This window comes from Talpa europaea (genome assembly GCF_964194135.1).
Source record: "Talpa europaea genome assembly, chromosome: 2".
Classification (NCBI taxonomy): Eukaryota; Metazoa; Chordata; class Mammalia; order Eulipotyphla; family Talpidae; genus Talpa; species Talpa europaea.
In genome coordinates, this window is record NC_140068.1 from 267,709 (window position 1) to 294,748 (window position 27,040).

At 68.1% G+C, this 27,040-nt stretch overlaps 1 protein-coding gene across 1 annotated transcript; it reads right to left on the reverse strand.

Moving 5' to 3' along the window:
- Positions 1-10,122: 10,122 nt before the first annotated feature.
- Positions 10,123-26,787, reverse strand: ERMARD (ER membrane associated RNA degradation; the record flags this gene model as incomplete). Its single annotated transcript, XM_084228779.1, has 20 exons — positions 10,123-10,306; positions 11,290-11,403; positions 11,824-12,042; positions 12,172-12,297; positions 12,602-12,678; positions 13,511-13,594; positions 13,711-13,833; positions 15,082-15,255; positions 16,005-16,073; positions 17,820-17,849; positions 18,489-18,591; positions 19,124-19,238; positions 19,948-20,084; positions 20,295-20,392; positions 21,856-21,945; positions 22,172-22,273; positions 23,012-23,151; positions 23,922-24,166; positions 24,261-24,430; positions 26,782-26,787. 20 exons carry the CDS (start codon positions 26,785-26,787, stop codon positions 10,123-10,125), a joined length of 2,406 nt encoding a protein of 801 aa, XP_084084905.1.
- Between the last annotated feature and the right edge of the window lie 253 nt (positions 26,788-27,040).

Genomic DNA, 27,040 nt, shown 5'->3' on the forward strand with positions numbered 1-27,040 from the left:
AGATGCTGTGTAATGGCCCCATGTTTACGAAGCCGCGGGACGGCTGTGGGGAATTCCTTGGCATTGTTTGTATGTGGTATAAATATTTTAAGATTGCGCCAGCAGCCCGGGTTTCTGTGTACATTACACAGAGTTCTCTTTTATCCGGTTTGAAGAAGCAGCATGAAGGAGCGGATGCGAATTATCCAAACAAACATGTGTTTCTTCCTCCAGCTGGGAAGGTTGCTGCCGCTCTCTCCTGGGAGGCTGGTGGTGCGGCTGCTGTGCACAGGTAGCCGTGCTGGCTAGGGTTGGAGCGGAGGATGGGAGGCGTGGTGTGTGTGGGCAGTGTGCTGCGTTGATGTGTAGTGAGGTGTGCCGTGTTGTCTGCAGTATGGTGGCGCCTATTGTGTGGGGCAGTGTTTTGATTTCTGTGAGGTGTGATGCTGTGCAGGGTGGTGCTATTTGCGGTGGAGTGTGCTACCATCCGTGATATGTATTGTCTGAGGTGAGGTATTGCCTGTGGTGAGGCAAGATGTTGTCTATAGTGATGTGATGTTTTGTTTGTGGGGAGGTGTTTCTGTGATAAGGTAAGGTGTTGCCTGCAGGGAGATGTTCTGTGAGGTGTGGTATTGTCTGGGGCTGTCACTGTCTGTGGTGAGGTGTGGTGTTGGCTCTAGTAAGGTATTGTCTGTGGTGAAGTTGTCTTGTGAAGTATTGTCTGTAGTAAAATTTCTGACATCCAAATGTCAGACAATATCAACCTCAGGACACATCTCAGCAAAGACACTAACCTCGCTGCAGAAAATGCCTCACCACAGACAACACCCCACCACAGACAATATCTCACCACAGACAACATTTTACCACAGACAATACCTCACCACAGATAACACCTCATGACAGACAATACTTCATCATAGTCAATATCTCAGTACAGATACCACCACACCTGTGTGAGGTGAGGTGTTGTCTGTGGTGAGGTGAGGAATGGCCTGTGGTGAGTGTGGCGTTGTCTATGGTGAGGTGAGGTGTTTTCTGTGGTAAGGTGAGGTGTTGTCTGTGCTGAGTGTGGTGTTGTCTGTGGTGAGTGAGGTGATATCTGTGGTGAGTGTGGTATTGTCTGTGGTGAGGTGAGGTGAGGTGTTGTTCTCTGTGGTGAGGTGAGGTGTTGTCTGTGGTGAGGTGTTGTCTGTGGTCAGGGCCGGTGATGCCTCTGGTGAGGGCTTGTCTGCAGTGCGGTGTCCTTAGTCCTTAGGGTGGGATGGTTCTGTGTCTACTGCCTCTTATGGCGCAGTTGGAGGTATCCAAGGCTCTGGCACCTGGGGAGAGCACAGGGCGCTGGCCAGAGGGAGCAGCAGCCTGGGGAAGAGCCGTCACTATGGTCAGTGACTCTTCTGCCCTTGTGGCACAAGACCCCGCAGAGGCTGCCCTGGAGAGTGAGCCATGTCCAAGCTCAGGTCTCTGGGTTGCCTCAGCTTCAGCCCCCAAAACCAAGAGGAGGCCAGACTCTGACTAGCACGTCGGCCATTGCTGACCCTTCTAGAATGGGGCTGGCCCAGGGCACAAAGCTCAAGGTCTCACTGCAGAACGGGCAGGACACGGCCTTGAGGGGCCTTCTCTGCGCTGTGGACGCCGCTGCTCACGGTGGGCAGCCCTCCTTCTTCTCCCAGCTTGAGTGACATCTGCAGAGCCCTCAACCAGCGCAGGGGGAGGAGCGGCCACTGCAGCGCAGGGCCAGGGCCTCACACAAGGTCAGGCTTCCCAGCTCCTCATGGAGAGACATCAAAGCCGATGTGGCTGAGGGACTTGTGACACTTGGTCATTCTCAGGCACATAAACCCAGTCTGGAGCCGCGGCAGCTGCAGTCAGGGTGGAGAAGGCCCCGCCAGCTACTGTGAAAGGGACGGCTTGTGGAAACACGGAGCAGGCGGCGTGGGGGGCAGCCTTTGGCCCCTCCGGGCAGCTGAGTCAGCGGGCCGGACACATGCTCAGCCCGCACCGACCATGGGGCCTCGTGAGTGTGGCGGCCACTGGGCCACGAGCCTCGGGACAGCGACTGGTCTTCCCCAGTCCATTGCCTCCTTCGTGGTCTCCAAGCGACAGAGACGGCAAGCGACAGCGGCTGCCAGAGCACCGCAGGCCTGTGTCCTGGGCCCAGGCCCCTACCTGGTGCCTGCAGCTCACACAGCTCCCGCCGGCCGGGCCCTGGGCTGCGCCACCAGGCAGGGCCCCCGGCCTGCTGAAGTGCTTCCCGGCTTGGCCTCTTGCTGGGCCCCGGGCTGCGGCCGCCTGTCTGGCTGCCCTCTGTGTGCCCCTCTCAGCCCTTGTCCGTGGTGGCCACACGGTGAAGAGGATGAAATAGTCGCCATCACCAGGCTGTGTCACAGCGGGGAGCCACCCGGGACCCTGAGCACAGGCTGTGGGGCACCGGCCACCGACCCTGGCCCGGCCCACCCAGAGCGTCTCCTTGCAGCCGCACAGAGCCCACGGCTATGGGTCCCGGCCGCCTCCTCCCACAGACTCGCTCTGATCTGGTGACCCCGTAGACACAGGCAGGGACGGGCATCAGCGCCGCGGGCCCTTCAGAGACCCAGGACCCGGGTCCAAGACCCGCACTGGGGTCAGAGCCCAGTGTCCAGGCCCAGGGCCTGCCGTGCCCGTGCCCGGCGCTGGGAGAGGTGCCCCCCGGCCCAGCCCCCCGCCCTGGCCGAGCCTGCCGCAGGCCGGGGGAGTCTTGCTTCCTGGCTCCCGTCACCACAGGGCACCACAGGGCACCACAGCGGCTCTGTCGAGAGGCGTGTTGGGGATAAAGGGCCGCACGGGCGCCCCCACCCCGTCTCGCAGAGGCCCGCGCTGGGCAGGCCGCCTGGACAGGACGCGTCTGTGCCGTCAGATCTCCCGCCTCCTCGCTTCCTTGTTGTACCTGAAACAGTTCAGGGCGCGCGAGTTTAAACTCACCGACTCGGTTTTATCGACCTGCCTCCCCGGGGCGTCTCTGCCCCTGGTGCACACGGGCTCCGTGCACGGCGGGGCTGCCGCTGGCGGGGCTGCAGCCTTGGACACGCGTGTGCCCGCGTCCCCTCGGCTCAGAGAGAGGGGCTGAGCCTTCAGGGGCGGGATGACCAGGCCGCTCAAGTCTCCTGCTGCGACGTCGACGTCGATGTCGATGTCGTGGTAAAGGGGTTCCAGGTGCTGTTGGGCTCCAGGGTAAGGAAAGTCTGTCCCTGCAGATGGGGCGTTGAAAGCCACCTGCCGAGCCAAACACAGCTCCGGGTCAGGACACGCTCAGAACCGTTTACACAACACCGGCCAAAGTGGTGCTAAAAGCCACGTAGTGTCCAGAGACATGGCGAGCGCTCGGGGAGGCCCGGTGCCACCGGGGCGGAGAAGCCCACACAGGGCACGGCGGGGCGTGGCGAGGGTGCCTGGGTGGAGGCAGGGGCGCGGGTGCCTCGGGCAGCTCAGCTCCTCGCCGCACACGGGGGGACGTGGGCCTCGGGCAGGGGCTGCCGCTGGACACGCGTCGTGGACTTGGATTTTCAAACCATGTGAATCATTATCCACGCAACGCTTTAAATTAAAAATTGAATGTTGGGGATAAAACGATCTTTTTAATTTAAAGAGCATGTTCTTTTGTGTTTGCGCCTCAAGGAACGAGCATTCCTGTCTTCCGGGGCGCAAACTGCCGGCGACGGCACTGACCGCATGGCCAGGGATGCAGGACCTCGGTGCGCCCCCCCACCCCGCCCCCACCCGGTGCGTCTCCCGTTGCTGGGCCGGGGGCTGCTCTGCGCGTCCCGGGCGTGGGTGGGTCGTTTCCAGCTGCGGATACAGCGGCCCAGAGGGCCGGCCCTGGGAAGGGAGGGAGGCGAGTCCGCTGGCCGCCTGGTGGCCACGTCCAGGAGACGTGAGCCTGGTGACAGGGTGGCCTCAGGGGAGTCCCGGCAGGCCCGGCCCTGCACACGCCAAGGCTGCGGCCCAGCCCTCCCGTGCTGTCTGCTGAGGCCGTGGGGACCCCCGGGCAGGGCCGTGCTGTCCGCTGAGACCTGGGGGCCCCCGGGCTCTTGTTGCTCCAGATGCTGGTGGCCCCCCTCATCCCATCCCCTGCCATGAGCTGGTGGTCCCCCAAGAGCGCCCCACAATCACACCGGCCAGAGTCTGATCGCTGCCACTGGGCCCCCGGTGGACTGGAACACCTGCCTGACGCTCACAGCGGACCCCACGCAGTCCTGGGCCCTGCCACGCAGGGGGTGAGGACCCAGCTGCAGGGAGCTCAGGCGCCGGCTCTGAGGACCCCAGAGGAGCCACCTCAGGCCACAGGGTTGCCTGGTGAGTGCAGCCCCAGCCCTTGCCCAGGCCTCCCCCCCACCGCCTGCACCCCCACTCGGCCTGCCCTCCCCAGCCTGCCCCCTCCAGCCTGCCACCCCCCGGGCCTGCCCTCCCCCGGCCTGTACCAGGCCCCTGTGCTGTGCCGGAGCCCAGTTCACTTTGGCTGGATCCCATCTGGCTCTGGAGGACGGCCTCAGGCCAATGGCCGCCATGCTGGCCCAGGACCCCAGCACCCCCTCTGCTGGACCGTGAGGACCCACCGTCCCCCACCAGGCACAGATGGGAAACTCACCCCCTGAATGCCCTTGGGGCTGCACAGAAAGCCTGGTGACCCCGAGTTCCATGGGAAAGTCACTGCTGGCAGGAGAGTGGTCCAGGCCAGAGGGGACACCCCCACATGGGGCGAAATTGACATGGAAACAGCCCCCCACCCCGGCCCTAGGCCCCCTGAGGAAACCAGAGCCCCTGCTGGGTCCTTCCACGGGCAGCGGAGACCAGCTCTGGTCCCGCCGAGGGGCCCGTGGAGCTGGAGGAGCCCCAGGCGCCGCCCCAGGGCGCCAGAGGCTCAGCCAGGATCCAGCGCTGGTCACTGGCCGCCCACGCCGCTGAGGGCTGAAGCCCTGGTCTTGGGGTGACCCCAATGGGGCCTGGGGGCAGGGACGGGGATGGGGCTGCACCCCGGGGCGGGCAGGCACAGCTGGAGCCTGAAGCCGAGGCCAGGTGCCCAGCGGCCATCTGGACACAGCAGGGGTCACAGGCGCCCCACCATTTGTCTCTGCCGGGGGCGCCCCAGCCCTTCACACCTCCTGAGTGTCCAGGTGTCACTTCACACCCGAAGCAGCAAATGGGCCTCCGGGTCTCGTCACCTCCAGCCTGGGCGGGGGCGGGGGCGGGGGCGGGGCCAGAGGCAGGAGCTCCCCCATCACAGGGGCGAAGCTGACCCTCTTGGGAAAGGACCGAGAGTGGGGTTGGGGGCCCCCAGCCCTGCCTGCGGAGCAGCCTCGGGTCAGGCCTGGGAGCCGCCGTCCTCGCCGCCCGCGCCCCGCCCAGCTGCCCCTCCGCCTGGAGCCCCCCGGGCCTGCACTTGTCCGCGGCCCCTCAGATTCCTGCCCCTGCGCCCCGGCACCCGCGCTGTGCGCCGGGAGCACCTCCGGCAGCTCCCCCACCGCCGCCCCCACCCCAGCGGGGAGCACCCCACACCCCGGACCCGGTCAGGGCGGCCGAGCCCCACTCGCACCCAGCCGCCCTCTCCAGGGGCAGGGCCCCGGGGTGCGGGGGGGCGGCCTGGTCCGAGCCCCCGCCCGCCCCGCCCCGACGGCTCGGCCAGACCCCCCGCCGGCGCGTCCAGCCTCATCCCGCGGCCGTCCTCCACCCGGGGCGGCCCCGCGGTCGGGCTGTGTCGGGCGGGGGCTGCCGGCCCGGGGTCCTGTGCTGTGGCCTGGCCAGAGGCCCCCGGGCCGCGCCGGGGGACAGTGGCCGCCCCGGCGACCCCCCAACGCGGGCCGGCCAGGCCGCCGCGTGGGCAGCGCCCGCCTCCCGCCAGGCCCGGCCTCTGCGCTGCCCGCCGGCGCCCCTCTGCGGGGCGACCCGTCCCGGCTGGACCCCGGCTTGAGCCGCCGGGCGCCCGCGGGGGCCCGGCTGGTTCCGCGGCTGCGCTGCCGGGCGCCCCCCACACCCCCCCCCCCCGCGGGCGCGGCGGCCCCACGGCCCAGGCCCGGGAGAGGAGGCGGCCCGGGCGCCTGGACCCGACGGCGGGCCCGGGGGGCGGGGGCGGGGCCGGGCGGCCTCTGCTCCCCGAGTGCGGGCGGGACGCCCGGCTGCGCGGCCCCGGGGACCCGCGGGCGCCCCCGCGCGGCCCAAGAGCGCCCCCGCGCGGCCGCGGCCGCCGCCAGCCCGAGGGGGGCCGCTCCCCGCCCGCCCCGGCCCCCGCCCCGCCCGCTGCGCCCCCAGCCGGGCGGCCGGTGCAGACCCGGGGGCCGGGGCCGGGGGACCCCGCGCGCGGGCTCGGCCCCCTCAGAGCTGCGCCTCCGGCTGTGCTTCTGCCCCCCCAGACCGCGGGCCCCGCCGGGAGGACCCCGGGCACGTGGGCGCGGCCCTCGGGCTTCTGCGCGGCCAGGCCCGCGGGGCAGCTCCCCGCACCCCGGCCGCACCCCGCCCCGCACCCCGCCCCCCGGCCAGCGGGGGCGTCTGCGGGGGCCGGGCCGGAGGGGCTCACCTCTCGGCTGGGCTCGGGGCCTCCCCAGCCCGCGGCCAGGGCGGGGTCTCCCCGCCGCCCCCCAGGTCACCCCGCCCGCCCGGGCGCCCCTGCAGGCGCGGCGGACAGCAGCCCCGCGGGGTCAGCTCGCCCCGGAGGGCAGAGCAGGGCGAGCACGACGGCCGGCCGCTCCCGGGCATCTTTACCTCACACCGACCCTCGACGAGGCAAACGCGCCCTCGCTGGGGCGCAGTGGGGTGTCAGGGGCGCGCGGACCCGGCCGAGGCTCCCGCGGGACGTGCGGGCCGGGCCTGTTCCCGGACATGCCCCGAGGGGCCGAGCCCCCAGGCCCGCAGCGGGACGGCCCGTCCGACGGGGTGTGCGTGTGCGCGGCCGGGGGGTGTGTGCTGCGTGCCTGCACCTGTGTGCACATGCGTGCGTACATGCGCACACGACAGGGACAGGGAATTGTGGCAAAACACCAGCAGGGGCGAGCGGTGGGCAGACATTTCCGAAGCCCGTCCTTGCACCTCGGGGCTCTCCTCTGACTTGGGGGCAGCAGCACAGTCACCAGACAGTGACAGCCGGGACCCCGGGGTGAGGAGTCAGGGTCCCGGGGACGGCGCGGACGGCAGGAGGCCTGCCCTGGGCTGGAGGCCATGGCCACGGGTGGCAGCCCAGGCCCAGCATTAGCGTCCAGGCGGCCCTCGGGGCCCCTGGGGGGCTGTGGGGAGCAGCTGGCTCCCCACCCTGGCTGACCCAGCGGGAGACTGGGGAGGGTGGCGCCAGCCAAGGGGGATGGCTCTGCTCGGGGCGGTCACGGCAACCAGCTTCCTGTGCCCACGAGACCAAGGCTGGGCACCCGGCAAGCGCAGCTGGGCCTGGGGTGGGGGGCGGTAGGCCAGGCCCATCAAGAGCGGCTGCAGCACAGTGACCTTCGGGGAGCCCCAATCCGCGTCCCGCACTGGGGCCCCAGCCTGCCCATGCTTCCAGGCCCGGCCACCTCCAGACCAGAAGCTCCTTCACGGAGGAGGCTGGGCTGGCCCTCGGGGTGGAGGGCGATGGAGAGGGTGAGGTCGGCCTGAGGAGTCAGTGGGCTTGGGGCTTGGGATCCTTGGGTTCCCGCTGGGAAAGGCCTCCCCAGAGCTCCCGTTTCAGCGGCTTCGGCGAGTCTCTCCACGAGGCGGAGACGTTGGTGACATTTAAAGCGCAGGTTTACTAGGAAGAGGGACGGGAGAGTAAAGGACACCCGCACAGACGCCAGCGGGCGGGACGAGCTGCCCCGGAGGGACAGGTTGCCGAGAGGCCTTGAGGGGAGCGGCCTCCGCTGAGGGGGTCAGGGAGGAGAAGCCCGGCAGGCGCAGGTCGCGGGCAGGCAGGAGGCGGCTGCCCTGCAGGAGCGGGTGACAAGCGGCACCTGCACGGGCACGGGCAGGCAGAGGGACGGCTGCCCCGGCCAGGGCGGAGACTGCCCTGAGAGCCCTCTGTTTGAGGGGTCACCCCTGGTGAGCCTGGGTTAGCTGCTGACTTTGGACAACGCGGCAGAACCTGAAAGGGCCCGAGAGCCCACCGCGGGCTCCATCTCCGTGTCCTTCCCTTGGGTGCGCCCCCGGGTACCCGCTTGGGTGTTGAGCTTCGTGATCCCGGCATCTGCGCCTGAGGATCAGTGTCCACAGCTGTCAGTGGCTGCGGTGACCCCTCCAACCCCACCTCCTCGTGAGCCGGGTTTCTGGTCTTGTGGCACCTCCTTTCCAGTTTTTTCTATTCCTGTCTCCATCATTGCCCGCCTGACCATATCTGGCCCAAAATCTTTTGGGGAGTTGAAGGGGGAGGTCCGTTTTCTGTAGCTGCTTCTTGCTGGAGGGGGACGCGGAGCTGGCCCCACCTGAACGGTCCCTTCTGCCCCGAAGCCTCAGGCCCTACGGCTTCCTGGGGCACTGAGGGGCCATCACACCTGTGTGCCCCGACTGTGGCTTCAGGTGTCGCTCCTACCAGAGGCCTCCCTGGGGCGCCGCTCCCAACACCCCAGCTGACCACGCGGCTACAGGACATGAGACCCCGGGGGCCTTGCCAAGATGGATGGTCCGAGGGGCAGGGGTCCCGCGGGAAGCTGGGGTGGCCGCAGGTGGCGTCCACTGCGGAGGCTGGACTCATGCTGAGCTCGACCCTCCACGCTGATACCCATTGGCACCCGAAGCCCCCGGCCCTGGGCGGGCTCATGGCCGCAGATGCGCTGGGTGCTCAGGTGCCCGCCCGGCAGGAGGGAACATCCCCCCACTGGCCCCGCAGGGACGTCCTGCAGGCGGCGCCCACCCTTGCATGAGGTCCCATGGTGGGGGCTCCAGGGCGCGAGTGGGAGGGCGCGGCTGCCTCCTGGGTGCAGACTGCAGCCTGCACCCGGCTGGCCTGACCCCACGAGGGCCCCCAACACCCCGCCTGGCCCCCACAGCTCAGGCGCACCCCTGCAGGCGCCCACTGCAGGCCAGGGAGCCCATGTCCGGCCCAGGGTCAGGCCGCCGCGGGCCCGGGAGGAACTGACGGGGCGGGGCAAAGTGGCCTCTGATTGGGCGGCCAGGAGGGGCGCTGCCCTGGCGTGGACCTTGTGGACCTGTGTCCCAGGCACCTCTGCCGTGAAGGCGGTGCTTCCCGACAGTCCAGTCCGCTGACTGCAGGCTGAGCCACTGGCGCCGGCGCCTCACAGGAGACCAAAGGGGACTGTCCCTGCCGCCCCTGGGGTGGGGCTGCCGCCCGCAGGGGGCAGGTGGGCTGTGGACCAGGGGGCATCCGGGACCTCGTGCTGAGGTCTCCCATCTCCTGGGGAAGGCCACAGCAAGCAGGTCACCCGCCCGCAAGGCTGCAGAAGCGGGTCGGGCGGGTGGGGGACCGTGGCCCAGAAGTGGGCGAGGCAGCACGGAGGCGTGACCGCGGGCACCCACAGCAGGAGGCACGCCCAAGTATCCGGGGAGGCAGGGGCCCCTGTGCAGACCCCCCAGCGGACCCTGACTGTGGACGGGGGTCACATGGCAAAGACGAAGGCGCCCCGGGGCAGAAGCACCAGTTCCGAGTCTTCCCAGCCAGCCAGGCTGCTCAGCAGAAGGTGCCGAGTTGGCAAAGAGGTGGACGGAATGTCTGTCGCCACACAGAGCTGCCCTCACGGAACGCACAGTCCCCAAACCAAGCCCGCGGCCCTGGTGTGGGCAGGGATGTGCAGCGTTGGGCCCGGCCTGGCCACACGCGGTCCTCACACCCGCTCCCCTCACACGCCGCCGCCAGAACAGAAGCCAGGCCACCCGAGCCTGCCGGGAGCGGACGTCTGCGGAGGCCCGCCCGGGGAGCACGGGCCTCACTCTCGCAGCAGGCTGCTGCTGGAGCGCAGCGGTCATTTCTGGGTCACACCGGGGCAAGAGCGCGTTCCCTGCCACGGACAACACGCTCTGGGGAAACGAGACCCAGACGGCGAAGTCACCTGGTTCCCGGGACAACCCAGCCCCGGCGGGTCGGGTCCGGCTCGCACCCTGATCAAGCAGAGCGGCGCCCCCCCGGCCCGTGGCACCCAGCTGCCTGCCACCAGGTCCCCCGCTGGGCTCCTGACAGAACCAAAGGGCCCCGAGGTGTTTTCATGAGGCCACGTCACTCGTGGGCCGACGGGCTAAATGCATCAGCATCTGCTGCTTCTCACTGAAAGCCCAGATCTTCGACAGGGCCGCGCGGGTGAGGGGGACAGTTTCGTCCCACTTGTTCTTCGCGGGGCTGGTGTAGGTCAGCAGGTTCTCGGCGTACTGCAGGACCGACCTCCAGAGCCTGTCGGAAGACAAAAGGGAATTTATTGGCTTCATTAGAAACGCAGCCACACGCTGAATGTGCGCTCAGCAGCGCGCCAGCTCCGCCTCAGGCGACCAGGACCGCGACACCCGAGGCAGGACGGCGCACAGGCCGCGGGAGTCGCTGGCCCAGGGTCACCGCCCAGGACCGTGGGGCTCCCCGGCCCGGCGCCCTGTCACTCGCGGCTGCGACGTTCTGACTGAGGGGCCAGATTTCAGAGGAAGGCGTCGCGCCTGGTCCCGGGGGGCACCCCGTCTGCTCTCGCCTCTGCCCTCGGCAGCCTGGCTCCGACGGGGCCCGCTGCCACGGCCGTCGTGCTGTGGGACAGCGCCAGGCCGGGCCGGGCCCCAGAACGAGGGGAGCGGCCACGGCACCTTGGCACCTTTCCCCCGTCTCCCCAAGCCTCCTGAGGGGTCTCTTCTCCACCTGTAATTTTGAAAACTTGCCAACTTACAAGTTAAAAGAACGACCCCTGAGGGGCCCAGATCTTCCAGGGGCGGCTCTTGGTCTGGGGCGTGGCCCCCAGAGGGCACCACTCCTGTCACAGCTGCAGGCCCCGCGGCCCCAGCCCCAGCCGCCCCGCAGGCCGCCCCCACGCGCTGGGCTGGAGCCTGCCTGGTCGCACGCCCTCGCCGGGCTGTGTCTCCAACGCTCGGCTCGCGACAGGGACCCTGCAGCCTGCACCGGCCGTCCCGCCGAGGGCCCCTGGCGCGACTGGGCCCCGCGCCCGCCCCCTCCCTCACGTGGGCCGCGCGCCCCAGCCGGAGCACAGGCCCAGCACACAGGCGGGGTTCTGAGCCCAGCTGCGGCCCGACGGGGCCACATGCCCAGTGCTGCCCCCGCGAGGGCTGCGCCGTGCTCAGGGAAGGAGCGACTCGCTGGGCTTGTCACCGAGTGAAGCCGCTCCTGGGGGCGAGACCCCCCACGAAACACCAGCGGGGGCCGCATGGCCCGACACTCACCTCAGGTACTGCTGGTACTCGCCGCGGCTCTTCCCCGAGACCGAGTGGACACTCACTGCCTCCAGGGCCACCAGCACCAGCAGCAGGGAGAGCGCAGGACTCAGGAGCTGCAGGCTGTAGGGGAGGGGGGCACTCGGCACTCGGGCCACGGGCTGGCGCCCCACAGCCTCCTGCCATCCTGCCCCCAAGCCTCTCCTGGGAGGCTGTGCCCAGAGAGGGCGCCGGCCCCGTCTTGGAGACCCCAGGAGCCCCTCAGAGCTCTGCGGCAGAGGAAGTGGGAGCTGCACCCCAAAGCCAGGACGAGTCCCTGCTCACTCCGGGACACGCTGAGTCAGCCGCTGTCACCCCAAAGGGCAAAGGCTCTGGCAGAGGTGGAGCCCGGCCTGTCCAACCTCTTGGGGCTCTGGCGTGCTGGGCACCCCAAGCCTGCCCCTCCAAACCCCCAACCCACCCTCCCCCTGTGTCCACTGGGACACCCTAAGTCCCCCTGCCCCCCCCCTGCGCCCAACAGGCACCCCCTACCCCTGCACCCACCTCCGAGTCATGCGCAGGCAGTTGAGCCTCTGCCGGGAGCGCAGGGCCCGTCGCGCCCACTGCTGCAGCCGCTGCTCCGCGGAGGCCGCCACCTGCTGGGCCAGGTGCGCCAGGTGGGCCAGGACGCGGCGGAGCAGGGCCAGCACCTCCAGCACCGGCCGGGGGCAGAAGAGGGTGGGCACGGGCGTGCCGCAGAGCGCCTCGAGCACCGGAGCCCACCTGGGAGAGACGCGGCCTGAGTGCCTCCATGCGGCCTGGACAGCGGCCCGGCTGCGTGGGGGGCCCCGGGAAGGGGCTCTGCTGCCCGGGCGAGACCGCGTGTGCCCAGCCGGGGCGCCCAGAACTCACCCCCCGGCGGGGACGGCGCCTACGTCCGGGCTGAACACCCAGCGCACCCCGGGCCAGGGTGGGAGCGCAGCCCGGACTTTCAGGATCAAGGAGCAGCAGGCGTCGGCCTCGGGGCTGCCTTCCAGCCTAGGGAGAGCAAGCAGGGCTCGTGGCGGGGCGGCCAGCAGACGCCACGGCCCCGCCCCTCCCCGGCTGCACCCCGGTTCTCGCAGCCACTCAGTGTCTCCAAGAGGCGCTTCCCTCCCCCCTCGTCCCTGCTGCTCAGCCACCCAAGTGGCCAGGACACAAGCCTCCCCCACAGACCCCCCCATGCCCCATGGCAGTCCCCCATGTCCAGGGCAGGCCCCCCACGCCCCACCCGAGGCAGCCCCCGCAGGCCCACGGCTGGCTCAGCACCAGGCCGTCCTGCCGCCGGGCAGGCAGGGCTCACCTGGCTGCTTCCCGCGCCAGGTCTGGGGGCAGCGACAGCAGGCGCCAGGCCCCCAGGCTCCGCTCGCAGCTCAGCACCTGCGGAGACGCTGCGCCATCAGCTCTGGACGAGCTAAGCGCTGCGGCGGCCGCAGCCACCTCTGGAAGACACGCCTCTGCGGGTCGCCACAGACCCCTCGGCGGCCAGCGCGAGAGGACGAGACCCGGGCCACCGCGGTGGCCCCTCGGCAGGCAGGCCCGTGTCGGGGGGCCGAGGGCTCCCTGGGGTGGGGGGACGCAGGAGGCCCATGCGCTGACGCTCTCCCTGCCCCCTTCTTCCTTGGCTGTTTTTGAGGAAGATCCGCCCGATTCGGTCTCCCGCGCCCAGCTTCCTCCCGCGGCTTCCGCGACGCCATGGCTCCTGCAGGGCAGGCTCCCGGACGGAGCTCTGCCTCGGCCGCTGCCGGGACCGCCACACCCCAGAAACAGCCGTGTCCCCCCAACACCTGCAGGTCCTGCCACCGCGGCCCCCGCCACGTCCGCGCCAGCGGGAGGGCCGGCGAGACAGCTCCCCGCTGTGGCCACTCTCCCCACGGGCCAGCAGCGCCCGGCGCCCGGCAGCCCTCACCCTCCGTCCGCCGGGCCGGAAGGCCGGACGCGAGAAGACGGTGCGGGACAAAGGCAGGTCCTTGCGTGAAACCCTCACCCAACACCCGCGGGGGCAGGAGACGCCCAACGGCCGGGGACCTGCGGCGGGGGCGACGGGAGGGCCGGACACGCCAGGACCCCTCGGGAGCCCCACCCCGTCCCGCCCGCTGCTGTCCCGGCCAGCTCCAGACAGCCGGGCCGCGCTCCCAGAGGCCAGATCTGCGCCCCCCGCGTCCCTGCAGAGGAAGCGGGGCGTCCGCCCCCGTGCCGCCCCCAAATGTACCTGCTTTTTGAGCTGGGGGACGGGGTGGAAGCGAGCTCGGTAGCCCTCGGCGAGACCGACCAGCGCCCGCACTGCTGCGCTCTCCTGGGTCAGAGAACGGGCGCCGGTCACCGCCCGTGGCTCCCCAGGCAGCCCGGCGCCCCGCGATGGCCGCGCAGCGGCAGGATGGCCTCACACGAAGGCGCCCCGCGAGGACTGACCACGGGGGTCAGCCCCACGGCCACCGGTGGCCGCACCAGGGAGGAAGAGGACGCGTCCCCGCGGGGTGAGCGCCAGGGCTCAGGCACGACCGTCCCCGCCACGGAGCCGACTGCGCCTGCGGCCTGCACCCCGGCGAGGAGCGGCGGCCGCGCAGAGGCCGCAGGGAAGCCCGTGGAGCCGAGGGCCGCCGCCCGGACACGTGCCCAGGGAGACACACACGGCCGAACGACCCGGGATTCTCAACGGCACAGAACAAAACCCAAGACAGCGGAGCCGCGGCGCCCCCCCCCCCAGGCCGGCGTGGAGGCGCCCCCCGAGGCCGGCTGCAGGGTGGGGGGCAGGGGGACGGGCCGAGCAGCTGCGGGAGCGGGACAGACGGGATGGAGGGCCGGGGGGCGTGAGAGGCCGGGGAGGCAGAGGAGGGGGATGCTGGGCAGGGACAGGCACCCCTGGGGTCCTGGGGTTTGGTGCTTGTCTGGGATCTGCGCCTTGTTCCTCCCCACCCCTTGGCCGCCTGCGGCGACAGCGCTGGGGAGCCGGCGGGGGGCGCGGGCCTCGCACGAGAGGAGCCAGGCGGGGAGCGCGCGTCCTGCCCTAGAGACGGGCCCTCCGGGAGGTCTGTAGGGCGAGCGGGCCCGGCTCGGCCCCTGGGCATAGAGCCCGGCCAGACCAAGAGCTGCCAGACCAAGAGCTGCTCGTGGGAGGGCAAAGCGCGTGGTGAGGACGGCCGAGGCGCGGCCACGGGGACGGGCTCGAGAGGCTGGAGAGGAAGGCTGGGCGCGGGCGGGACCCGGGACCCAGCGGGCAGGCCCGTCCACACCGTCCCCAGAGCCCGTGCTCCAAGGCCAGGGACGGGCAGGACGAGCCCTTGCTCGCTGCCGCCTGGGGACACGCCGACGCCCCCCGACACCGGCGCCCGAGCGCAAGGCCACGGCCCTCGGGAAATGGCCACATCCGAGAAAACCAGAGCCCGAGGGAGGCCAGTCCTGAAGAGGCCCTCACCCCTCTCGGCGCAGGGCAGGGGGCTGCCGAGGCGCCTGAGAACGCCCCCTCCCATGCGGGCTCTTCCCCCCATCTCACCTCAGCCGCCCAGGCGCTCTGGCCGAGGGTCAGCACGACTCCTCCAGCCTGGACGGCGCAGAAGACCGAGTCAGCAGCTTTAGCAAATGTCCACCACCGCCAGGAGGCACTTGCCCGACCCGGCCAGCCCCGCTCACCCGGGGGAAGGGGGGGTGTCGTGCGGCCACCGGCGCCCACCCAGGGGCCCGGCCCGGCCAGGCCGCAGGCCCAGCTCACACCCGCAGTGCCGGAGGCCGGCTCGGGCGTCCACTCCAGGCGGGACCCGTCCGCACCCGTGCTCCCGGCCTCACCTGGGCAGCAGCAGCCTCGGCCCCGCCCGCGAGGCGCAGCAGCAGCGCCAGGGCAAAGGCCAGCAGCAGCTCGGCGGCAGCGACCGGGAACTCGCGGACGCAGACCTCCCCGTGGCTCAGGCGGTCCCGGAGGCGCGGGCCCTCGCGGTGGCTCAGGAAGTCCCACAGGAACTCCTGCGGAGGAGGGGGTCTGGGGGCCAGCACCCACGCCCCCCCGCAGGCCGTCCTGGGGTGTCCCTCCCGTCCCTCGCCCCCCGACCCACCACAGGCCATCATGGGGCGTCCCTCCTGAGCCCTGTCCCCCGCGGGCCATCGTGGGGCGTCCTTCCCACCCCTTGCCCCCCCACCAGCTATCCCGGGGCGTCCCTCCCGTCCCCTGCACCCCCTGCCCCTCCACAGGCCATCCTGGGGTGCCCTTCCTGCACACCCCCCCCCACCCTATAGGCCGTCCTGGGGCAGCCCTCCAAGCCCCTGCCCATCCCTCCCACCCCCACCCCAGAGAGGCTCTGGGCGCAGAAGCCCCAGCCAGCAGGCCCGCAGGTGCACGGATGCGGACCTGGGGTTCCGAGGGCAAGAGACACCCAGAGAGCCAGGGTGAACAGGGTGATTGGGGACCCCAGGGCGGGGCTCCCAACGCAGATGCCCAGCGAGCGGGTGAGGGGAGCCCCGTCTGCGGCCACCAGAAGATCCTCACGGACGCCCAGGCAACGCCGAGGCACGCGCTGGGATGCGTCATCCCTTGCTCCCCGCAGCTGCGCCCCCGCACCCCGAGACTGCCCCCGCAGGGCCCGCCAAGCCCCAGGCCTCGGCCGCACAAGGGCAGCGCTGACAGCTATGGGGGGCCTCCACACAGGGAAAGGGGCTCACTGTGGAGGAGCCCGGCTGCACCCCAGGCACACACCGTCCAGGGAGCAGGGACGTACCATGGCGGCCTCCCCCAGCACGGCGGGCAGCCGGTTGACCTGGCCATCGCCCAGGCGCTCCGCCAGCATCTGCAACACCGGGACAGAGGCTGTGACAGGCACACCCCACCCCCACCCCCCCCATACCTCCCCACACACCCCACCCCGCACACACCCCCACACCCATCCCACCCCCCACACCCACCCCACAGCCCACCTCCCCCCACATCACACACACATACTCTACACCCCCCCACCCCACACTATACGCACACCACCCCACACACCCACACGCCCCCCCATCCCACCCCACACCTCCCCCAACACCACACATATACACTACACACCCCCACCCCACACTATACGCACACCACCCCACACACCCACACGCCCCCCCATCCCACCCCACACCTCCCCCAACACCACACATATACACTACACCCCCCCACCCCACACTATACGCACACCACCCCACACACCCACACGCCCCACACACACCCCCCACCCCCACACACCCCCCTACACACCCCCCCATCCCACCCCACACCCACACCTCCCCCAACACCACACACACACACTACACACCCCCACCCCACACTATATGCACACCACCCCACACACCCACACGCCCCACACACCCCCCAACACACACACAACCATACCACACACACACACACACCTCACACACACCCCCATACCACCCCCCGAACACATACCACACACCCCAATACCCCACACCCCCACACCACACGCATACCATACCACCCACATACACCCCACACCCCCCACACAACCCCCCTGAACACACATCACATACTACACACACCCCACACCCACACCATACCCCTCCACCCCACACACCCCACACCCCGCCCCCACATCCCCCCCACACCACGTGCACATGGAGTTTAGAGGGGGACACAGAGGCCCTCAGAGTGGGATTCCCTTCAACATGGTTTCATCATGACGTCCTGAGGGTGAACTGGGACCACCTGGGGTGCAGCTGGAGCCCCCCCCCCCCCCCCGGTCTGGCGGGTCTGTTCGGAGGTCAGGTCTGCCCCACCCCGGTGGAAGTGAGAGGGTGAGCATGTGGGTATGGGGGATGGAAGCACGTCCTGTCAGGAGGGCCCTGCCTTGACCCTGAGCCGCAGGGCTGGCTCTAGACGCCAGCGACCCCGAGCCCAAGCAGTGGCTGGAGAGGGGTGGGAGCGGACAGCTGTCGGGGCACAAACTGGCTCCGGGGTCATCCTGCTTGGCGTCAGCTTCCGAGGGCCAGTGGCTGAGGTGCTGCCTGCAGTGCCGGGGCCGCACTGTGGGGCCCACACACCGGACACATGAGGCAGCCTCAACCTGCACCTGACCAGGAGCCAGCCTGAGGCCTCCTGACTGCGTCTGAACATGTGCCTGTGTGTGCCTGTGTGCATGTGCCTGTGTATGTCTGCGTACACGTGCCTGTGTGCCAGCGTGTGTGCACGTGTGTGTAATTACACATCAGAATTGCTTCGTAAGTCACATCTTCACTCACGAGAGCTTGGGGACCCCCCTGCAAGGCGGCCCTGGCCGACTCCCGTCTCCAGGCCTGGGGGTGCCCTGGGCTCACACGGTGTCCGCGTCGACCACACTTACTCCCCAGGCTCCTACTTCGGCTTGGCTCTCCCACGGCCGAGGGGCTGGGCCAGGGCTAGGGGCCTCGCATGGAGCCCGGGACCTGCGTCCCACCCACCGTGGCCTTGTCGGCCTGGAAGCCGAGGCGTGCGGCTGATCGCCGCTTTCCTGCTTTGGTTTGCACTTTAGAAGACACGTTTCCTGTTTCAAGGTTGCTCCGAGCTTCCTTACCTCGTCAAAGGTGGTGTAAAGAGCTGTTGACTTCAGGAGCGGGAAGGAAAGAAAAGAAAAAAAAATCAGAGCCGACTACCCGTGGGTGACGTCATGTAAAGCAGGAAGAGCTCCGGCCCACGGCTGCACATCTGGACCTTTCTTTGGAGACAAATCCTCACCTGGAACACTCTGGAAAGCAGCTGACGACGACATGGTCACGTGACGCAGGCCAAGCCTCCAGTGCATGGCCGAAGGGCCTGCCGCCCGCGCCCCCGGCCTGTGTCACCAGCCCCCTGCCCTGCGGTTGTCCCAAGCTCTGTGCCAGGCCTCGCTCGCCGGCCAGGTCCACACTGCTGCCCAGGACCCCGCGTGCCACTGGGCCTGACACCTGCCCAGCCCAGCAAGACACGCGTGCCGGCTCCACCGCGGCTCACAGGACCGCCCTGGCGGCGCCATCCCCCCTTCGTCCACCCGCTCCCTAGACCCGGCAGCCGCTGCCCCGCTCCGCACCACCCTGCAGCCTGGGGCGCCAAGCGCTCAGCTGAGGGCCGGGGGCTGCTGAGAGACCAGCTGACGCTGCGACCGTCCGCGCCACAGCCTCAGGCGCTCCTAGGGGAGCTCTGAGCCCAGGCACGGAGCCCCATGGGCCATGCCCCGGCACGACGAGCCCCCAGCAGGGCCTGGTACCTCGGCGGTCAGGAGCCTCTGGGGACAGCCATTAACTGCGGCAAAGACGCTCCGAAGCGTGGTCTCCAGCTGGGTCAGCAGCAGGATGGCACAGTCCGCGAACCTGCCGGACGCCGTCTTCAGGGGGAGCCCGGCACGCTCGCCGCGAGGCCAGGCAAAGGGTGCCGGGGCGGGGGGGGGGGGGAGCGCTGGGGATGCGACAGAGACGCCCAGCTGGGGTCTCTGTCGTGTCCCCGGCCAAGTCTCCCGGGAGCGGGCTGCAACCATTTCCTGGGGCCCTTTCCTCACGTCTAGCAGGTGCTCAGCACCAGGGGCTGCAGGTGGCCGTGACTGGAGGGACTGGGGCACCTGCGCCCGCTCCTCGGGAGCAAAGCCACACACTCTGCTGGGCTCCGGCCCCCCACAGAGGACACGCCGCACCCCCACTGGGAACTCGAGGAACAGCCAGAGGTCAAGTCTAAAGTCGGCTGCCAACATGCCAGCAGCAGGACGAGCCCGAGCCGCGGCCCAGCATCTGTCCTCCAGCTATACCGGACGCCTGACGCCCAGCCCCTCGCCTCCGCGCCCATGCACCCCCACAGCAGCACGGGAGGGGGCCCGGGCAGGGCTGCCTCGGCCGCCAGCGCCTCACGCACCTGTGCGACGTGAACTTGGCGAGCGCCTCCTCCCAGTACGGCAGCATGGTCTCCGGCACGAAGGCCGACCTCCTGGCTGCAGCCTCCAGAGCGGACAGCGCCTCGGCTGTGACACCTGCGAGACGCACGCGCCTGAGAGCGGATCTCAGCAGCCAGCGGGGAGGCGGCGCGAGCACCCGGCGGCCTCGGCCTGCAGGCGCGTGACAGCTGGGCCAGCCCCGGGGGGCGAGCAGGACACAGGACAGAGAGCAGGACACAGGCCAGGCCTCGGGGGTGAGGAGGACACTGGGCCGGGCCCCGGGGGGTGAGGAGAAAGCCAGGCCGGGCCCCGGGGGGGGCAGGCAGGACGGGGAAGAGATGAGGTCGAAGCCCCGTCCTCCTGGGACGCGCCCGCCAGCCCATGAGGAGGGGGCGCAGCGCCGAGCACCCAGTACACTGGCCGCGAAGAGTCAAGCACACTCAGAAGTCAGGGTGCGCCCTCGGCAGGCACGGACTGGAGGTGGCCGTCACGTGAAAATGGGCCACTCTGCCCGGTGGTGTGGCCAGCGGGGCAGCGTGCGGAAATGCCTCCATTTTGCTGTGCGCTTGAGGCTGCTCTGAAGAGGCAAAGCCCCAGCCCTGCGTGTGTGTCACCGGCCGTCGCCACTTTCCACGCGGGCTGTGGCGTGGCAGCCACGCTCCGGCACAGGCCCTGGGGGACCTGCGGGGCAGGGTGGTCCTGGGGGTACTGTGGCCCTGGGGGGTCACACTTGCAGAGTGCCGGCCGAGGCCTCATCGCCCCCGCGGCAGGCCAGGCCGTGCGAGCCCTGATGAGCTGTACTTGCCGGGGACGGCACTCAGGTCCTCCGCAAGGGTCAGCGTCCTGGGTGGCCGGGGCGCCAGGGTCCGGCGGCTCTGCTGGAGGAAGCGCCGCAGCAGCTGGCCCAGCCCCGCCATCAGCAGCAGCACCGTGGAGCAGTACCTGGGGGGTGGGTGGGCGGGGGACGGCTCGCGGCTCACTCCTGCCCTCGCTTGCCCAGCCCCTGAGCGGGAGGGAAGCCGGCCGGGGTCCCTGTGCCATTTCACCCAGCCGCCCCTGGGGAGTGGCCGCCTCCCAGTCACCCCGCGGTCAACATCCAGAGAACCCCGTCTCCCCAGAGCATCCCACCCCGCGTGGGGGGCAGGGCCTTACTTGGCAGGGACCTCTCCCGGGGCCGCGAAGCCATGCCACAGGACGTTGCGCAGGTTGAGGCCGCGGGGCGAGCCCAGGAGGACGCGCAGCACATTCATCTGCGGGGGACACGCGTGACTACCGGCCGCCAGCAGCTGCTCACCGGGGGTGGACGTGGCGCCAGGAGCTGCGGCGGCCGGGCGGGGGCCATGGACGTGCTGGGTCCAGACGACACATCACGGGGCCGAGCGGCGCGAGCCGGCACGGGGACCCGGGCGGGATGGGCCGGGGTGGGCCGGGCGCTGGAGAGCACGGGTGGGGGGAGGGGCTGTGGGCCGCGGGGGCTGCGCCGCAGGCCCCCCCACCGCGGGACTCGACACTGGCCTACGGCTGGTGACACGCGGTGTCACTAATCTGATACTACTCTTCGGTGCGCTGCGCGTGCCATCTGCGTAAGCTCCTGGGGGACCAGCGGCGGCGGCGGGAGCCCGTGCCACTACCGGGAGGGGGGCCACCGCAACGCACCCGGAGCTTGTGCCGGCGGTCAGCGCACCCCAAGGGGGAGACGGGCTTTCAGCCCACCAGGACGCGCCAGCGGAGACACGCTGACGCACCCACACGCTCGTGCCACGCACTCATGGCCTGAGGCTCGCCGGCAGCCTGGTGCCAGCACCGCACCCGCCAGGGCGGCCCCTTCCGCAACCTCACGTGGCGCCAAGGTCACCTCCAGGCTCCACTGCACCCCCTGCAGGGCTGCATGCTTCCATGGACATCTTTTCACCCTAAGTCTGAACAGCTGCAAAGAGCATAATTCCCAAACATTAAAAGTATCTACATTTTTGAATGAACCATCGCTGTTTAAAGAGCTAAAGTGACATTCTAGAATCAGCGCTGTGATGCTGTGATGTAATTATCAGCACCTGAGGAGAGCAGCTGACTTCAAGTGGTCTATTTACTCCACCCAGAGATGACACCAGCAAGCGCTGTCACACCAGAGGCCAGCCACCTCACCAGAGGTCACCTCACAGAGCCTATCACACCAGAGGCCTCCCCACCAGAAGTCACCTCACCAGAGATCATCTCACCAGAGGTCACCTCACCAGAGGCCACCCCACCAGAGGCCACCTCACCAGAGGCCACCCCACCAGAGGTCACCTCACCAGAGGTCACCTCACCAGAGGCCACCTCACCTGAGGCCACCCCACCAGAGGCCACCCCACCAGTGGTCACCTCACCAGAGGTCACCTCACCAGGGGCCACCCCACCAGAGGCCACCTCACCAGAGGCCACCCCACCAGAGGCCACCCCACCAGAGGCCACCTCACCAGAGGCCACCTCACCAGAGCCTATCACACCAGAGGTCACTGCACCTGAGGTCATTATACCACACTCCAGCTCAGGGGGGAGAGACGTGTATTTTGGCTGGAAAACGCTAACTCTGACGGTGGAGTGGGGACAGGGAACATGCTTGAGTCACTAATGTGACTAATTTTCTCCTAATGCAGCAGAAAGTCTCGAGGAGCAAAGCGCGGGAGCAGGAGGTCGGCACTGTGCCGAGGTGGGTTTCAGGCAAGCAGCTCACCACAGGCCGCCCGAAGACGCGCGCGAGCTCCGCCGACGCAAGCAGGTCCCGCAGCAGGAAGGGGCACTCGCGCCCGACGAGCAGGAAGACCTGGGGTGGAGACAAGGTCTGTGTCGCTGCGCGTTGTGGGCCCAGCCGAGCACCGGCGGGGACGCGTCCCGAGGCTCCGGCCTCTCCCTTCAGGAGGGATCAAAGGAGACACACGGCCAGCGCCGGCGCCAGGCCACGGCCTTTTGTGGGAAACAGGACCCGAACTCCAAACCCCGAGGGCGCTGGCCCGGTCTGAGCTCGGTGGGCCAGGGGGAGGGCCACTCACGTCGCCCAGGGCCCGCTCCAGGAGCGCCGTCAGCTTCATCAGGCCCAGGGAGACGGCGGCCGGCCGCGCGCAGCGCAGGGCACCCAGCACTTCAGGGAACAGCTGTTCAGAGAGAGACTCGGGTTCACAGGTGCCCTCAGCGGGAAGCGCTTCTCAATGCGCACCACCAGGGCCAAAATGCCCGCAGGAGACACGGCGGGCACGCGGGCGGCTGCCGGCTTCGGCAACATCCCCACGGGAACGCAGCATCGCCTGCGGCGTCCGCCTGTACTGAGGCCGGGACCCGGGGTAACTGCCAACTGGGAGACACCCGCCCCGATCCCGCGTGGACTCGGCCTACAGACGCGGCCCAGGCGGCTCCCGGCCCGGGAGGGTGTGCCGGGGAGCGGCGCGCTTCTACTGGCCGGGGCTCCGAGGGCTGCGGCATCAGGCTCCGCGCAGGCCTGGCCGGCAGCGCCACCCAGCGCCCAGGAGCAACACCCGGCTGGAGCGAAGGCACGAGCCAACCACAGCAAGAGCCGGTGTGCCCCATCCAGCACCCCCCGCCCTGCACCCCGGGCCCCGCTGGCCACGGATCCCTTCCCGCCCAACAGTCCGTCTCCTCTTCTATCCTGCGGCCACCGTCTCCCGCTGTCCCAGAGCCACACCCGTGTACTGGCCTCCCAGCGCCGAGCCCGCGGGGTGCCCGACATGGCCTGTGTCCAGAGACCCCGCTCCCCTCGGCCCCTCAGCCTTCTTCGCTTGGAGGACCCAGAGGACGGAGGGACTAGCAAAGCAGTACGAGCCTCCAAGCGGCACTGGCCAAGCCTTTCACTTGTAAAGTCTGTCCCAAGGCCACACCTCTGGGAAGCTTGTCCACTCGAGCCACGGTGCAAATCGGGCCTCAAACTGCTCCCAGGTCAGAGATAACACGTGTGAGTGGACAGCCTCGCACACGGGGCCTAGGAGCCTCACGCTGCCCGGGTAATCCAGATCCTCGCCTAGGGACAAGGAAACGCGCGTCAGTGGCAGGGCGAGGCCAGGCGCCAAGGCCGCCGGGAGGGGCTCGTCGCACAGAGCCGCCCCGTCCAGGACTGCGCTGACAGGACGCTCGGGGCTGGCGCCCACACCACCCGCCTGTCAGGAGTCTGGAAACACAGAAAGGCCCAAACAGGAGAAAAATCCTTCACTGGATTTCTTCACCCGTCACCGGTACATGCTTATGCAAGACCCGGCTCACAGGATAAATCTCCTGGTCTGCGTGTCTGACTTAGCCGGAGACTTGAGTTCTCAGTGGTGTCGAATTCGCAACGTGAATTTTTAAAACGCTCGGGATAAGTTTGGGACTGAACATTCATGTGGTTCCTCCTCAAGCAAGACAAAGAGTGAAGCGTCCTCGGCCGCCCAGCTCCTTCCTCCGCAGCAACGGTTCTTAATTCCTTGGACATATTTTTAAAAATTCGCACAAACGTAGGCAGGTACAAATGTACGTTCCCCTCACGTTTTCACTTTGTAAAACCACCCTCAGGTATTTCCCCATTAAAAAGACAAGTCTCCGCATTCTTTTTTTACTGCTTAATAGTATTCCACGACATTCACGCCTCCATGATTTACTTAACCAATTCCCTGGGGCTGGACACTTGACTTGTTCTAGTGGTTTTTTTTACCTGTTTGCTATTAAAAATTGCTGCAGAGTCCCTTGCACCCACACTTCCGGCCTGCTCCGGGCTGGGGCGGGGAGCGCAGAGCACGCGCCCTGGTGGCCGCTCACAGGTCTCAGCCATCCGGCGCGAGGTGCGCAGGGCCGCCTGGGGCCGCTCGTGGGACAGGTCGCCGCTGTTGCGCCTCAGCTCGTGTGGCATCTGTGTCCAGCCCCACCCGCTGCGCTCCAAGCCCCAGCGGCCCCTGGCCCGCACCCCATGCCCGGCACAGGCCCCCCAGCCAGGTTCCTGGAACTCCCCTGGCTCTCGGTCCTCATGCCCTCTCTTCACAGAGCCCTCCTCCTTCTCACTCAACCTGTGTTAGAACAGCCTCAACGCGAAAGCAGCAAGGTCAGAGCGAGAACCGGGCGTCAGTGGGCCGAGCCGACACACGCGGACCTGAGCAGCACGGACCTGAGCCCGCATGGATGATGCAGGCCGTGAAGGCTGCCCAGCACACCTCCCCGCGCGGGCTCACGACAGTGCTGGTGTCGCAACGTTCGCAGGCTTCAAAGCCGACTCTGCAGATCAGCTCATGCACGGAGGGGGAGAGACACGTGGTGACGGGGTCGCCTGAGCCCTGCAGCAGGAAACATCAGAGACGCTGCTCAGCGGCAAACGGGACTGTTTTGATGAACTTAAGTCAGGAGAAAGGTCTACTGCATCCAAGTACAGGACACAAGGCAGCGCTGCTGTTAACACATTTTCTGACATCAGGAGGCTGCCTGATTATAATAGCGGATGAAGTATGAATGAGAGATTAGCAATGTAAATATTTTCAATTCAATGTTTAAAGATGTAAAGTGATTTTACTGATCACCACACTAAAGATGCAAGTTCACAGAAGCTCAGCACACTCTGTGAGCACAGCGTTCCTCCCAGAGACCCTCACTCTCCCCAGTAACAAGTAAGCTGCTTTCAGCAGGGAGTGGGAGAGCAGAAAATCAAGCATAACCAACTAAAACAGAAGTAGAGAGCAAACCCCGACTCCCCGTGAAGCCAGCTTCATGGTCCAGTTCCTTCTGGAAGCGCCAGGCCCCTAAGGCTGGGGCACTCGGCCCTGGGGAAAACACGGGGCTCTTGATTTGCTGCATCAAAGTACGTGGCATCTGGGTTTGCACAGTGCATGACCCGAGCTCCTCAAGGCTCAGTAGTGTGGTGACCCTGTCTGCTCTCCCAGAAGCTTCCCCTCTGCCCTAGGTCCTGGTGGTCAAGCAGTCCCCTGTGGAGCCTAGCAGCTAAGGTCTGGGGATCACACCTGCTGCCTGCAGAGTCACTCCCCGGGCCTGCCAAACAGCAGGCAGCCCCTGCGCGGGGCTCCCCTGCACCAGGTACTCCTGCCCCGGGCTCCCCTGCGCCCCGCAGCTGACACGGTTGCGGTCCCTGTAAGACCCGTTTTCAGATGCCTGCTTCGGGGTTTTTGACTAGTTCACTCTTTATATTCACTTCTCTTAGCTCAAAAACAAATGGCCTCTCTCCCGACAGATACTGAAATACACGACCGCTTTCACATTAAAGGCGCTCCCGCTGTCCCCCGCGCGGCCCCGCAGGCCTGAGCAGGCCAGAGCAGGCCAGAGCAGGCCAGAGCAGGCAGGGGCCCTCCGCCGGGCCTGCTCCTAGCCAAGCCCAGGGTTGAAAGTGGCCCAATCACCGCTTGAGAAGCGCCCCTCCAATCAGAAGGGCTCCGGAGGTGCTCGGTTTGCATAAAGCAGCCCCCAGAGGGCCCGAATAAGCAGTTCCAGCGGGGCAAGAGCTGCCCTTCTTGGGTGGGGGTGAAAGGGCAGAGAGACTGATGATATCACACCTGCTCCTGCACCGAAGCTGGCTGTGGATATGGCCTAAGAAGGGGCTCTTCGTATGATGGATTCTTTATCAACACAGTCACCAGTGCCAGCCGAGATCGGATCGGATAGGATCCGGAGTGAAGAAACCGGGTCTTACATGTGTGCTCCCGCTACGACCCGTACACAAAATGAATGAAGATGGCCGAGTCACTGGCTGCTGCCTGAGATTGCGCAACCGCAGTGCCCACAGCTCCCTTTGGGAAAAGACTCCAGTTCTAGAAGTTGGCTTCAAGGGTAACCTGAAGCACGCTCTCAGGCAAGCAAAGACCCCACTGGTAATTTCAAAATGAAATCCAACCTGGAATTAAGGAACATCAGGTGCTGGCTGCGATGCTTTGCCACTCGTGGTGGTTAAACACACCCTCCAGCTGTACTGTAGTCCCTGCCCTCCCACCAGCAGCCAGACACCCCTCACCTGCGCGCCCACCCACGCCGCTCTTCTCCGAGCCGCCAGTCCCTGCGCTGGGGCAAACGTCCTGTGCTTGGAGCTAAAGGCTTAAGCGTGAATCAGTCCTCGGACTCCTTCTACCTCTTGCCCTGAAAAGGTAAATTCTGAGCCTCTGTCTTAATAGATGGTGCAAAACAGTACCCGCGCCCAGGGCTGCAGTAACAAGATGGTACTTGAGAAGCATCCAGCTCGCAGTGCTCAAGAAGCTAATCACCGGCTGTAATGCTTGATAATTGTCGCGGGAGGGAAATAAAATCTTTATTGCGAGGCAACCTGGTGGAATCGCGCGACGGTGGTGAAGACCATGATGGCTTCGTTTCACACTCTACGCATGGCCCGGGGCGGCTAGGGTTTGGGGTGAGCTGGAACGGCAGGCGTTGGCGCCCACGCCGCCAGACCCCTTGCAGGGAGGGCTCGTCAGCCGGCGCGGCCGCGGCTCCGGTACCGAGGGGGCCGGACCCGCGCGCGAGCGTCACGTCTACACTGAACGAGAGGACGGAGGGACGCGGCCCCTGGGGGAGTCGGCGGGTCGGAGGCGGGCGGGCCTGTCGGTCGGCCAGCGCGAGGCAGGCGGCCCACCCGCCTCTGCGGCCGCCCCCGGAACCCGCCCGCCCTCCACGCCTGGCCCGGACCGGCTACCTCCATGACGTCCGATTAGGCCGCCGGCGCCGGAAGATGACACGCCGCCCGCCCGGCCGAGGTCCCTGACGTCCGTTCGGGCCGCCGGCGCCGGAAGATGACACGCCAACCCGCCGGGCCGCGGTCCCTGATGACCGCTCAAGGCCGCCGGCGTCGGAAAATGACGCGCCAGCCCCGCCCCGCCCGCCGGCACGCACGCACTTCCGGATTCGCGCGGCGCTGGCGCGAGACTTGCGCTCTCGCGGGAAACGGCGCCGTT